We start from the raw sequence: 14,200 nt of genomic DNA on the forward strand, positions 1-14,200 counted from the left end.
AGTTGGAGTGATATCACCCCCTCCCTTTCCCCCGCCAGCAGCCAAACAACAGAACAATGGGAAGGTAACGAGATAGCAGCTCCCTAAAGGTGGCCATACACGGAGAGATCCACTCATTTGGCCCGAAATTGAGGTGGGCAATATCGGGCTGATCCAATTGTGGGCCCTAGGGCCCAATGATCAGATCCTAACAAATGGTAACGGGCGGTCGGATAGCGGGACCGCATCAATGAACAGATGCGGCCGCGATCCGACGGGATTTTTAGTCCCAACCGATCGAGATCTGGCCGACTTTCGGCCAGATCTCGATCGGGGAAGCCCGGCGGCGGGCCACATACACGGGCCAATAAGCTGCCGACTCGGTCTGTCAGCAGCTTTTACTGGCCCGTGTATTGCCACCTTAACACAAGATAACAGCTCCCTGGAAGATCTAAGAGCAGCACTCAATAGTAAAAGCCAAGTCCCACTGAGACTGATTCAGTTACATTGAGTAGGAGAAATTACAGCCTGCCAGAAAGTAGTTCCATCCTAAAGTGCAGGCACAAGTCATATGACTGGGGCAGCTGGGAAACTGACAATATGTCTAGCCCCATGTCAGATTTCAAAATTGAATATAAAAAAAATCTGTTTGCTCTTTTCAGAAATGGATTTCAGTGCAGAATTCTGCTGGAGCAGCACTATTTTTGGAAAAAACATGTTTTCCCATGACAGGATCCCTTTAACGTTGTTTATAAAGTTGTTTTGTGTTGCTATTCAATTTTGGAAAGCCTGGATACAGCAGAAATCTGTAAATTGTAGCTCATATTCTGTAAATTGTACTTGTTCATAGTGTGAATAAAGTTGATGTTCTGGTGACATTTGGTAGTTTTTGTGGAACAGGGAGTTCATCGTGTGTTTATTGCCCTGAGATGCAGTCCTGAGTTTACAAACCTGATCTGGGTCTGATCTGAACTGGGGCAGATGTTTTCTTTTTAAAAGGGTTGTTCACCTTTGAGTTAACTTTCAGTATAGTGTAGAGAGTGATATTCTGAGACAATTTGCAATGTGGAACCTTTTGTGTGCTACAATTTGTAGAATCAAATCGGGTTTTTTACGCTTATTTACTATTACATTTTCCCGAAAAATTGCTTTGCGGGAAAAAATCCAATTTTCATGATTTTTTTCAAATTCTTCACCTGAAAACTCAGATTTCTTATGCTTTTTTGCCAGAAAACTTCAGGCTATTGCACGAAACGCAGCGCACATCAAAAAATCATTGGGGCTTCTCCCACTGACTTTTATGCAACCTCGACAGGTCTGAGATGCTGGATTTTCAGATTCTGACTTTTTCCATCCTCGAGGTTTAATAAATTACAAAAAAATTGTGATTTTTTTTTAAAAGTCTGATTTTATAAAAAAAAAAAAAAACACGAATTTTTCAGGATTTTTTTATTCGGGGTTTAGTAAATAACCCCCTTAATGACAGGGGAATTGGAATTGGATCAGCCGGCACACTGGATGGATTTTGTGTTGAAACCACAAAAGTGAACAGAAATCTGCCCCATACGCACACGGACTGACGTAGCTGCTGCAACATGAGACGGTTCTAAGCAGATTGGTGTTTTATCCACCTGCATAAAAGAGCCATGTGTTCCATTACCCTTATGGGGTTATTTATTCAACTCCGAATGTAGAAATCTTGAAAAATTCAGATTTTTTTCACAAAAAAATTATTTTTCGTGATTTATTATACCCTGGGGCTGAAAAAATATTTGAAATCCACCATCTCCAAGCTCCCGTGGTCCTTTAGAAGTCAATGGCAAATGTCCTATTTCAAATGCCGTCTGCGCTGATTTTTGGGCAAAAATCAGAAAAACATGAGCGTTTTGGGCAAAAAAACCCGAAAAATTCTGATTTTTCTTTTAGCAAAAATCCAAAAAGATTTGATTTTTTTTTTTTTTAGCAAAAATCCGAAAAATTCATTTTTTTACAGAAACATTTTTTTCTAGCTTTTTCTATGATATATAAGGTCCACTCGGGAATTCGGAATTGGTCGGATATTTTTACAAAAATTAGGAGATAAATGGGCTTCCCTCATGTCTATGTGATTGATGTTGCGGCAGCAAAAAAAAAGTATTGTCAGAGAAAACAATGCTACTCACTACAGTTAAACAGAAACTGCTGCTTAGGTGCAGTGGATTCCATTCATTTCTAGATTCCATTTTTTCTAGCAGTGGAAGTAAAAGAGAAAATGGCATCACCTTACCTGCACTGTTCAGCTTCAAGAAACATATAGGTTTTAAGTATTATGGCATAGGACTTCTTGCTACTCCCATAGTCGGCCTCCCAGTGCCTCTTTAGCTACAGACTGCCTTATGCCATAACATACCTCTCAACTGTCCAGTTTTTAGCGGGACTGTCCCTCTTTTGACAGCTCAACCCACAGTCCCTCGTTTGTACTGGAAAGTCCTGTTTTTCTCTGCACTGAACAGCCAGAAAAATAAACAAAGTTTCTAACTTAATTGGCTTTTGGCAGAGAGCCCAGAAAAGCCACGCCAGAAAATGAGATACTTTTGTAACAATTTCGAGATAAGCAAATAATTAATTGTAACAATACAATATAACAGGTCCCTTGGGAAAAGTTAGACTCACAGCTTAAAGGGCAATTCACCTTCATAAGCAAAACTGTAATAACCGCAAAAAAAAACAAAAAAAAAAAACACAAAAATATGTTCAAACTTTAATAACCTGACAAATTTTGTAAAATGAACTTGGTAATTGGGGGTGTGGCCACAAAAATGGGCGTGGTAAAACAAATTCGCCCTGCTATGTGCGGCAACTTTTTTGTCCCTCTTTTTATTTCCAATGCTGGGAGGTTTGCCGTAATACTAGTACTCCAAACCAATACTTCTTTGGAGCATTACTAGCCCTTTAAGATGGGGCCAAAACATTGAAATATAATTTGCAGCGGGAAATCAATTTCACCCTGTGACTTTCACAGCACCACAGTTATTCTGGCACTGGGTTCTAAAATTGACAGGCAAGGATGGGCAAAACTCTTGAAGTTTTAGGTCCCAATATTTCCCATTGCCTTGAAACAGCGCCAAATTGCCGCCCAATTGTGTGCTGAGCGGCAGCTACTGGAGAGCCACATCGTAAAACCAGATCTCTCTCCCCTTCAAACAAAATAATTACAATTGGTTTATATGTGCTTATGGGGCTTTCTTCTCAGTCTGTTCCTTCTGTAGGTTTTTGAACTTTTTCCTGCACACTGAAACCATAACATTTAGGTGGCAGATTTACTAAGGGTCGAGGGAATTTTCGAAAGTAAAAAAATTCAAAATTCAAAGTAATTTTTTGGATACTTCGACCATCGAATAGGATACTACGACTTTGATTCAAAGTAAAAATCGTTCGAATATTCGACCATTCGATAATCGAAGTACTGTCTCTTTAAAAAAACTTCAACTTCAATACTTCGCCAAATTAAAGCTGCCGAAGTGCTATGTTAGCCTATGGGGACCTTCTACAACATTTTTCTAAGTCTTTACACAGCGAATAAAAATCCTTCAATCGATTTCTAAAATCGTTCGAATCGAACGATTTAATCGTTCGAATCGAACGATTTAATCGTTCGATCGAAGGATTTTTATTCTACCGCAAGATTGGCAAATTTGTTAAAAAAACTTCTAATTCGATATTCGAATTCAAAGTTTTTTAATTCGATGGTCGAATTTCGAAGTTTTTTGTACTTCGGAATTCGACCCTTGATAAATCTGCCCCTATGTACCACATTCTTTAATGTCCTGCAATGTCAATAAACATTTATGGGAAGATCCAGGCATTTTCCTGTGTACATCAATGTTGTGAGGGAATAATAAAATGAAAACGATGTTGCAATTTTTTCTGTGGTGTGGCCTTCATGGGGAATTCGAACTGGTTTTCTTATATAGCCATACAGCAATATACTGTTTTATGTTTATTATTTCTACTGTCTTCATAACCAACTTTGAAACTGTCATTTGATTGGTGCTTCAAGTAGAATGTCTCCTGTTTCTTTCCCATGTCACTTCCGCCAAATAATTTGCTTCTTTATTTCAAATACTTATTCCCATTTAATGAGACTCCTAAGCGTTGAAGGGCTCTATAAAAATGTTCACATAAAACAGCCCATGGAAAATGCTGTTTCGTACACATAATGAAAATATTCTTTACTTGTACTGTATGTGCTACTGAATAATATAATATTGACAAAGTACCATTATAAGTCCACTGTCCGGCTTGTGCTGTAATTAAACATAAACCAAGGACACACATACATGCGAGGTATATCAGCCAATGAATAGACAGATGTGTCTTTTACTTTTACATCACTTCCTGTTTCAGTTGGGACTGCGTTATTTCCAGTCAGGTAATGTATAAGTGACATACAGAACGACACACAATTGTGTCTCAAAATAAAAATGTAAAAGGACAGTATTTATTGATAACGAAAGCCTGGTATTGACTGTCTAAAACTAAAATGAAATCTCAGAAACCACTAAAATAGAAAGACCACCCTTAGAAAAACACAGTTGAAGGAACTGCCTGACAGCAGGTACAGGTGATTATCTTTCTGAGAATGTTCTAATGCAGGAGAGCCCATACTTTATCAATGCGTTGTCTACTTTTAGTGATGTTGTCCCACTATGATCTATATCAGGGCTGTCCAACTGGTGGTCCCTTGTATGGCCTCTACATGAAAGTCTACCTGCTGTGATATTTTTGTGTGTAACATTTAAAAGGTATCAGTGCTTAGATTAACTGGCCCCTGCATTGTTTAAAAGTCAAATACAGACAGTAAATTCCTGCATTGTTCACACCTGTAATTCCCCTTGTAATAGCTCTATTGTTCACACCCCTAAAGGCCTGTACTGTTCACACCTCAGACCCAGACTGAAAGTGCCCACATTGTTCACCTGTTCACACTCATACAAATTGCCAAAGAGACACCAGCATTGTGTCACTGGATGTAGCACAATATGAACTGTCTATCTAAAGGTGGCCATACATGGAGAGATCGCCAAACGAGCGGATCTCCTTCCCATATGCCCACCTTGAGGTGGGCAATATCGGGCTGATCCGATCGTGGGCCTTAGGGCCCAACGATCGGATCCTAACGATGCCTAACGGGCGGTCGGATCGCGGGACCGCATCAACGAATAGATGCGGCCGGGAACCGATGGGTTTTTTTGTCCCATCCGATCGAGATCTGGCCGACTTTCGGCCAGATCTCGATCGGTGCAGCCTGTCGGGGGGCCCCATACACGGGCCAATAAGCTGCCGACACGGTCTGTCGGCAGCTTTTATCAGCCCGTGTATGGCCACCTTTAGGGTCCTGATAGGTTTCCCTGTCTCCTGCTCTATTCTGCCTTCCCTATGCTCCCTGTGTGTGCCATACTCTGGATTCCCTAAGATGGGCATGGTTTTAAAGGAGAAACAAACCCCTTATTAAAAAAGCTCCTACCCCACATAGTCCCCTCCTCCCCCCCCCCAGGCTAGCTGCTACCCCAGGTAAATGCCCCTAACTTTTTACTTACCCCTCAGTGCAGATTCAGGGATCGGAGTTCACGGCAGCCATCTTCTGGGTATTTGGTAATCGGACAACGAGACCAGCGTGGCGGCGCATGCGCAGTTGGAGCAATTTACCGGTTTGCGGCAACTGCACATACGCCGAAATTTATGGAAATTGCCTAAGCACTGGAAGAAGACACAAAGACCCGGAAGATGAACACACTGAAACGCAACTGGAGTTAAACGCGACTCAGAACAGCACAACCTGCCACAATAAAATGGGATCAATTAGCGAATGCATTTATTTGCAATCAAACGTGCGATTGCTTAATTACTTTTTCATTCTGTCCTATCAGCAGGTGAAATAATCCATACATGAACGCTGGCACAGATGGCCAGGGAAATAGCTTTAGCTGCACAGGACCGCTGTGTGTTGGAAGTAGAACAGTAACCCTGTGTCTAAGGGTAGGATTACACAAGCGTTTTCTGTGCGATCCGACGCGCTGCGCAAAAATACATGCATCATGCATTGCAGTGAATGCATTGTCGGATGGTGTCGTAGCGTTGATACAACACGACACGACTGTCGGATGCAGACGCAGGGTGCACCGTCCGCATCCGTCAGTCATGCCGCGTCGGTTCAATGCTGCGACTTCATCCGACATTTCTATCTCTTACCTTATTTCTGTTGCATCCGATTTGACGCCGGCATACCTATGCCAATAGCAGCCAAAAAAATCCATCATATTGCCCCTAATTTGTACCTGTGCCTACAGGAGCCAAAGATCCATCATATTGCCCAAACATCTGTGTACTTGTGCCAGGAGCCACCATATTACCCCATGTACCTAAGCCAGCAGCAGCCAATCCCTCATATTGCCCCCAATCTGTACCTGTGCCAGCAACAGCCAAAGAATCCACAATATTGCATGTACTTGTGCAGCAGGAGCCAAAAATCCATCATATTCCCCTAATCATCTGTTTACCTGTGCTAGCAGCTGCCAAGAGGAAGGTGGGGAGTGCAAAAGGGGGTTGAAACAAGCAGTTTATAAAATTAAAAACTATTAAAGGCCAAGCAAACCAGGGGTTAAAAAAAAGTGCGCCCTGGTTCAGGGTCGGACTGGGGGACCCAGGACTGCCATGCAGGGGCCCTCACCTGCCGTCCAGGGCCCCCTGCCTCCTCACCACCTCCCCTACTCACTCACCTCCCCTATTGCAGCAGCGCCGGGCACTGACGTCGCTACCCGGCGCGCCGCGAACCACTGCGCATGTGCGCCTGGCACCGCGCGTCAGAAACTTTTTATTTTAAAATTGATTGGGATTGGGAGAGGGGGTATGGCCCAATGGGGTTTTTTTTTCGCAGTATCCCACCGGGCCAGTCCGACACTGCCCTGGTTTCTCCAATATAATCATTTATTGTCAGACCAAATATTATCCTACAAATGTGGCTATGCAGTGTTCCACAGGTGGACGATCAGACATGAGGGGTGTCTGATGTTCCAATTCCCCATAAAACATCCCCATAACTGGTATAGGGTGGCCTATTTGGTATCATTAGGAACCATATGATCTCCTCATAATCACAATATAATTTGAATGATTTACAAGATGTGAATCCAAAGTCAGAGGGTAACCCCTATCTGTAACCCCTATATTTCTCATAACTGATTCCCTGCAGCATCAGTGCTATATTATCTAATGTAGGGTCTCTTTGTGAGCCTGAGACCAAAAGCTCATTTAGTAGTGAGCAAAGTTCAATTTCAAGCACCATCGTCATGTTTTCCTACAATACAGTGTTTTTTTCCAGCAGAATTCCAGCATCATTGTGTTTCCAATGGGGTACTTGGTGCGATTGGGGGTCATTTATCAACACTGGGCAAATTTGCCCTTGGGCAGTTACCCATAGCAACCAATTAGTGATTAGCTTTTTCAAGCCAACTGCAGGTAGAACAATGAATGCAACAATGTGATTGGCTGCCATGAGTTACTTTTAATAAATCACCCCCATTGTGTCCAATTAGCCAAAATGAACAAAACTAGATGCAACTGCCAGTGTTAGGACACTCCCACCGGGAGGAAGCTCCTGGTACAATCTGCCACAATCTGCTCATCATGCACATGTGCTAACATTTTAGCCGAACAGTTTTCCAGGCATGGATTCGCTGTGAATATTTTGCCCTGCTGTTCATAAGGGCTCTTACACATGAGCGTTCTGACCTGCGCTCCCCTGCGTTCCGTTTTTTGGCGTTCAGCCGCAGGGGAGCGCAGGAATAGACGCAAGTCATTATTTGAAATGGGGCTGTACTCACTCAGGCGCGTGTAGGCGCCGAACGCAGGTTCAGACGCAACATGCTGCATTTTTCCTGCGTTCGGCGCCTACACGCGCCTGAGTGAGTACAGCCCCATTTCAAATAATGACTTGCATCTATTCCTGCGCTCCCCTGCGGCTGAACGCCAAAAAAGGGAACGCAGGGGAGCGCAGGTCAGAACGCTCATGTGTAAGAGCCCTTAGTATGATTGTTTCCCTGCAGAGCCGTTAGGGACCGTCTGACAATTCCTATCCACAGCAGTAAATGAAGGGAGAATTTCACTGCAGTCAGGTTTCTTATAAAAACAGTACACATTTTTTAATTAAAGTATACTGGAGAAAAAAATGGGATTTTATTTATTTTTTTTGCCTTTACATGCCCTTTAACAATTGGAGTATCGAACATTTGTATTTGACCATTGGAGCAAACATAAAGCAGTTACAAAAAATACCCTTTCTGAAAACATTTCTTCTTCTGCATTTCTTCACTTTACTGTTAAAGGTACTTGTTCTCCCACCAAGAAAAAGCAACACATTCACACAGGGAGTTGTAACTCAGTTTAAATATTCACAGCAGAAACACTAGTGGGATTCACTCAGGTATAAAAGGTGCAAGGTTTGTTACAGGTCTAATTGCCTATAGCTACCAATCATCAGATACCATGTAATGATCACATTAATATACTGAACTGCCACATTGATTGACTATATCACTTTGTGTGTGTCCAGGTTATAGAAACCACTTTATCCCTTCATGAAACTGTATCTAATAAGAGGCAACCGTGTAGAAATGACAGCAGTCAAAACCCTACAGTCCTAAGCAGTGTCAGACTGGGATGCCAGGGGCCCACCAGAAAACCTTAGATCTTGGGCCCACTGGAAAAGCATAGACTGTGGACCCACTTTTCAGACTATTATTCCTTCTCTACTCTCTCAAACTCTTTATTCTCTTAGTCTTGTATTACTTACTTCTACTTCTACACTATATTCTTCCATTATTAAGCATTTTTTCCCCATAAAGAAATAGGGAATGACCATGAAATAGGCTAAATGGTTAGCAGCAAGAGGCCCACTGACACCTGGGCCCACCGGGAGTTTTCCTGGTATTCCGGTGGGCCAGTCCGACGCTGGTCCTAAGCAAATAACTATTCAAAGTACAATAACTATTTAAAATGTAACCTGTTTAAAAACAATGTGTGTCATTTCTCTTTTGGGAAGGCAATAGTTTCTCACTTCCTATGTTGAAGGGAAAACAGGATCTGTAATGTTCAACTCCATTTCCTCAGGGGAAAGCTTTTTGCAAGGCTCCTTTTGTGACCTTGTTTGTTGCACTCTAATTGTTAGTTAACCTTCGAAACAGATGAAGCTTTAATAGCAGACTGTTCCTCCTAGCATTAGTCCAGTGATTAATGGTATATCCTGAAATATTAGATAAACATATCCTTTCTTTTAGCCGAACAGGCTGTAATGATGGAAAGACTAGAGCTGAGCTACGGCAGGGAATACAATATGCCATAATATCTTTACTGACATTATTGGAAGGTTCACAATGATTGGTTGCACCTCCAGGTTAACTTAAAGGGATTCTGTCATGATTTATATGATGTATTTTTTATTTCTAAATTACACTGTTTATACTACAAATAATTCAGTCTACAATATAAAATTTCATTCCTGAACCAGCAAGTGTATTTTTTTGTGTAATATTGGTGTGTAGGTGCATCTCGGGTCATTTTGCCTGGTCATGTGCTTTAAAAAAGAGTCAGAACTTTAGAATGGAACTGCTTTCTGGCAGGCTGTTGTTTCTTCTACTCAATGTAACTGAATGTGTCGCAATGAGACCTGGATTTTTACTATTGAGTGCTGTTCTTAGATCTACCAGGCAGCTGTTATCTTGTGTTAGGGAGCTGTTATCTGGTTACCTTTACATTGTTCTGTTGTTTGGCTACTGGAGGGGGGGAAGGGAGGGGGATGATATCACTCAAACTTGCAGTACAGCAGTAAAGAGTGATTGAAGTTTATCAGAGCACAAGCCACATGACTCGGACAGCTGGGAAACTGACGGTATGTCTAGCCTCATGTCAGATTTCAAAATTAAATATAAAAAAATCTGTTTGCTCTTTTGATAAATATGGAAATACAGATGAATGGAGGGCACACCTTATTCAAAAAATACAAGAGAAAACAATGCAGTGGGAGGTGCAAAATAACCTTTAGGTCACCCCTACAGAGCAACCAAATATAGTACATGCAAAAAGTCAGGTCTGCACACTCAAATACGAATCTTGAGACTCAGGTGGTAAAATTGAAATATGTTTTACTGGTTAAAAAAGAACAAGCAAACAAGAAGCATAATGTTTAACAAAAACAGAAAACATTTCACATGATGCTAATATACATACCACCCTTAAGGTACAAGCAAGGCAGAAAAGAAGACTACAAGGAGCGAATACACCTGCCAAAATGAGAATAACCCCAACGTTTCGGCAAATAGCCTTTGTCAAGGGGATTCTGATGTGTAAGGGGATTAGCAATGAAATAAATACCCTCTTCAATAATGCATTCATTTCTGTTTTCGCGCGCTACCCGTACGTTCGTGTCTGTGATGTCACATGCGCCTACGTCCCTTCCGACGTTGATACGTTCGGCGTGGTGACGCGGCTCCCTAACCGATCGTTTCCTCGGGTAAACATCGCGCGAGAATAGACTATGGGTGCTCTTTCTTAAAAAAAAGTAAATGTGCAATGAGAACTATATTGGCAGTCACGCCGTATCCTAGCAACCCCAATATTTTCGCAACAGATAAAAGATTTAGACATTGGATCTAGTGTTATAATAAAAATCTCAACCCCCTTAAAGTTACATAATCCATTTAAAGTGATATTGCAATAATTAATACAGACAGTGTTTAGACATTATTCTATACATGTCATTCATAGATTATATATCGTGATAATCAATTGATCATATTATACTCATAAAATTGCAGAATAAGTATAAAAATTTAGTGTCAATCTTAATAAATACATGTGGTAGAATTATATACCATAAAGTGCAAGTGCATAGTACCATAAATAGAGGTTATTAGAAAAAGAGGTTATTAAAATATTTCATACAAAAAAATACATATTACAATTCCTCAGGTACTAATCTAGTACAAATATGGTGTCCAGTGCAAATCGATCACCAACGTGGTATGTCCTCATCAAACCCATAATAAAAGTTAACGTGAAGATACTCATAAAAAATGTTCATGTCAATCATAGATAGGGGTAAATAGCACAGATTCAAATCCGTCACCAATGTCCTATTAAATCTGAAAGAATAACGGTATTCGTTACGATCAAAACCACAAATATACACAAAATACTACACAAACACCAGAATACAAAATAAAACCCATTTTATACACAGGCTGAGGTCATAGACAATTAATAACTATCACAGCGGAGTCAGAAAAATAGGGACAGCTCCCTGTCCTCATTTAGGCCATTAGGGGAGAGGCAATTCAATTTGTATATCCATTTCAATTCCCTCTGTTTGAGAAGTAGCTCTCTATTGCCACCTCGAGTTGGTCTCTTGACCAGCTCTATTCCCATGAATCGTAACTGATTCACTTGATGTTGTGCCTGCATGAAATGTCTAGCTATCGGGGACGAATTTTTACCCAGTCTCACATCGCTCCGATGTTCTCCAATTCTCACAGTTAGGGATCTAGTTGTCTCCCCCACATAGATCTTTCCACATGGACATTTCACCATGTAGATGACATGATCTGACTGACAATTGATGTAGTCCCTCATTTCATAGCTTTTGCCACTCATTGGATGATGAAATTTGTCAGTACGAACTACAAAGTTGCAGTTAACACACCTCCCACATTTAAACATCCCCTTAGTTCCACTCAGCCAAGTACCTTGTTTTTTAGGAGGTTCACTCAGGGCATGTACCAGCTGGTCCCGCAAGTTTGTCGCTCTTTTGTACGCCATCATTGGAGGATCAGCTACCCACGGTCGTAACCTATGGTCCATCTGTAACAAATGCCAATGATGATTTATTATATTCTTCACCTGCCCTGATTTAGTGGAATATGTGGAAACAAAAGGCAATCTATCTGTCTTTTTATTCTGTGTCTTCGTCAATAAAGTAGATCTAGGTTTTTCCTTAGCCCTCTGTTTGGCCTCCAAGAGGACACCAGTCTCATAACCCCTGCTCTTAAAGTGGGTCAACATTTCTCCTGCTCTCTCATCAAACTTGGTATCTGTACTTACAATCCGTCTCACACGTAATAGCTGGCTATAGGGTAAACCCCTTGTGGTTGAAGGTGGATGGAAACTGCGGGGATCAAGGTAGGTAATTCTATCTGTAGGTTTCCTATAGATATCCGTCATAAGTCTCCCTCCTTGTACCTCTATAGTCACATCCAAAAAATGTACTTGACATCGATCAAATTCTAAGGTGAACTTAATGGTCGGAATTCTTGTATTAAGGTATTCCTTAAAAAGATGTAGGTGATCCTCAGAGCCTTGCCATATGAAGAAGAGGTCGTCTATATAGCGAAGCCAAGTGACAACAAGGGGCCAGAACTCCTGGTTGTCGTATACAAAATCCTCCTCAAAACGTGCCATATACAGATTAGCATATGCTGGAGCGACGTTTGACCCCATTGACGTCCCTTGGCTTTGCTCATAGTATTTCCCCTCAAATAGAAAGTAGTTCTTAGTTAAGACCCATTTAAGGAACTGTAGTAGTAATTCGGTCACCCCATCTGGTAATTGCTGTTCTCGTAGAGTCCTGTCTATGGTCTCAATACCCTGATCGTGTGGGATAGAGGTGTATAGTGAGGAGACATCCATTGTGCATAGAAATGCATCCTGTGGAACCATGTCTATGGCATTTAATTTGTTTATGAAATCGGTAGTGTCTTTCACATACGATTTAGTACATACCACAAGGGGGTTCAAGACACTATCCAGCAGTATAGCCATCGGTTGAAATATGGATGACATTCCCGCCACAATGGGTCTCCCGGGTGGTCTTTGCATATCCTTGTGGATCTTAGGAAGAAGATAGAACACAGGTATAATTGGAAAACCTTTCTTAAGGCGTTCTGTAATAATCCCTTCCTCTTTACTAATCTCCAAGACATGATCAATCACCTGCTTTAAGTCACTCGTGGGATCACCCTCCAGCAACCTATAGTGTGAGGTATTACTCAATTGGGAAGCAGCCTCCTCTCTGTAGTAATCAGTGTCCATCACCACTATTGCCCCTCCCTTGTCCGCTGGCTTAATGGTGATGGAGGTATCTGATTTAAGATTATGCAGCGCATCCTTTTCAGCCCTAGAAAGGTTCTGTGCTTTATGTCGTTTAATGGGCCATTTAAGTTTGTTAACATCCCTTTCTACAGCCTGAACAAAGGTTTCCACACAATGGTTGGTCATGGGGGGAAAAAAATTGCTACGTGGTCTACATTTAATGGTGTCATACCAGGGTATATCCTGCGTAGACGCCAATTCTTGCACACCATCTTGCTCTTCCTCATTACTTGGTAACTTATCATCATTATTGAAGAGGGTATTTATTTCATTGCTAATCCCCTTACACATCAGAATCCCCTTGACAAAGGCTATTTGCCGAAACGTTGGGGTTATTCTCATTTTGGCATGTGTATTCGCTCCTTGTAGTCTTCTTTTCTGCCTTGCTTGTACCTTAAGGGTGGTATGTATATTAGCATCATGTGAAATGTTTTCTGTTTTTGTTAAACATTATGCTTCTTGTTTGCTTGTTCTTTTTTAACCAGTAAAACATATTTCAATTTTACCACCTGAGTCTCAAGATTCGTATTTGAGTGTGCAGACCTGACTTTTTGCATGCTCTTTTGATAAACACATTTTAGTGCAGAATTCTGGTGGAGCAGCACTATTAACTGATGCATTTTGAAAAAAAATTTCCCATGACAGTATCCCTTTAAGTACTAGAGTACACACAGGGGAAGATTTATTACATGGTGTAAAAAAAAGGGTGTGTCAAAAAATGGAGTAAAAATGTCGTCATTTATTACAAGCTTTTTGCATGAACTCACAAAGGTCTGAATCGGTGTAAGATAACGGCAGAAAATCTGGCGTTCGCATGGCGTAAAATAAAACAAACCATGATAAATTCAGAATTTATTTTACACCGTTTTTTCTGTGAATTTCATTTTGCACAGCATAATAAATAGGCCCCTTAATATAATCAAGTATTAGTTAATGTTTAGCCATGTGCCAGTGCTGGACATCAACTTATGTTCTATACTGTATATTTCATAACAAAGACAATGCTTTGTTGATCCATGCTGGCATATCCAGGCTATAGCTT

General features: G+C 41.1%; 1 protein-coding gene across 1 annotated transcript; it reads right to left on the reverse strand.

Annotated features, from left to right (window-relative positions):
* Window positions 1-10,459: 10,459 nt before the first annotated feature.
* LOC108704524 lies at window positions 10,460-13,369 on the reverse strand. Its single transcript, XM_018241105.2, has 2 exons — window positions 11,757-13,369; window positions 10,460-11,156 (listed from the first exon to the last, which is right to left on the reverse strand). The coding sequence occupies exons 1-2, from the start codon at window positions 13,282-13,284 to the stop codon at window positions 11,137-11,139; spliced, it is 1,548 nt and encodes a 515-aa protein (XP_018096594.2). The 5' UTR covers window positions 13,285-13,369; the 3' UTR covers window positions 10,460-11,136.
* Between the last annotated feature and the right edge of the window lie 831 nt (window positions 13,370-14,200).

Source organism: Xenopus laevis, chromosome 8S, assembly GCF_017654675.1.
Source record: "Xenopus laevis strain J_2021 chromosome 8S, Xenopus_laevis_v10.1, whole genome shotgun sequence".
Classification (NCBI taxonomy): Eukaryota; Metazoa; Chordata; class Amphibia; order Anura; family Pipidae; genus Xenopus; species Xenopus laevis.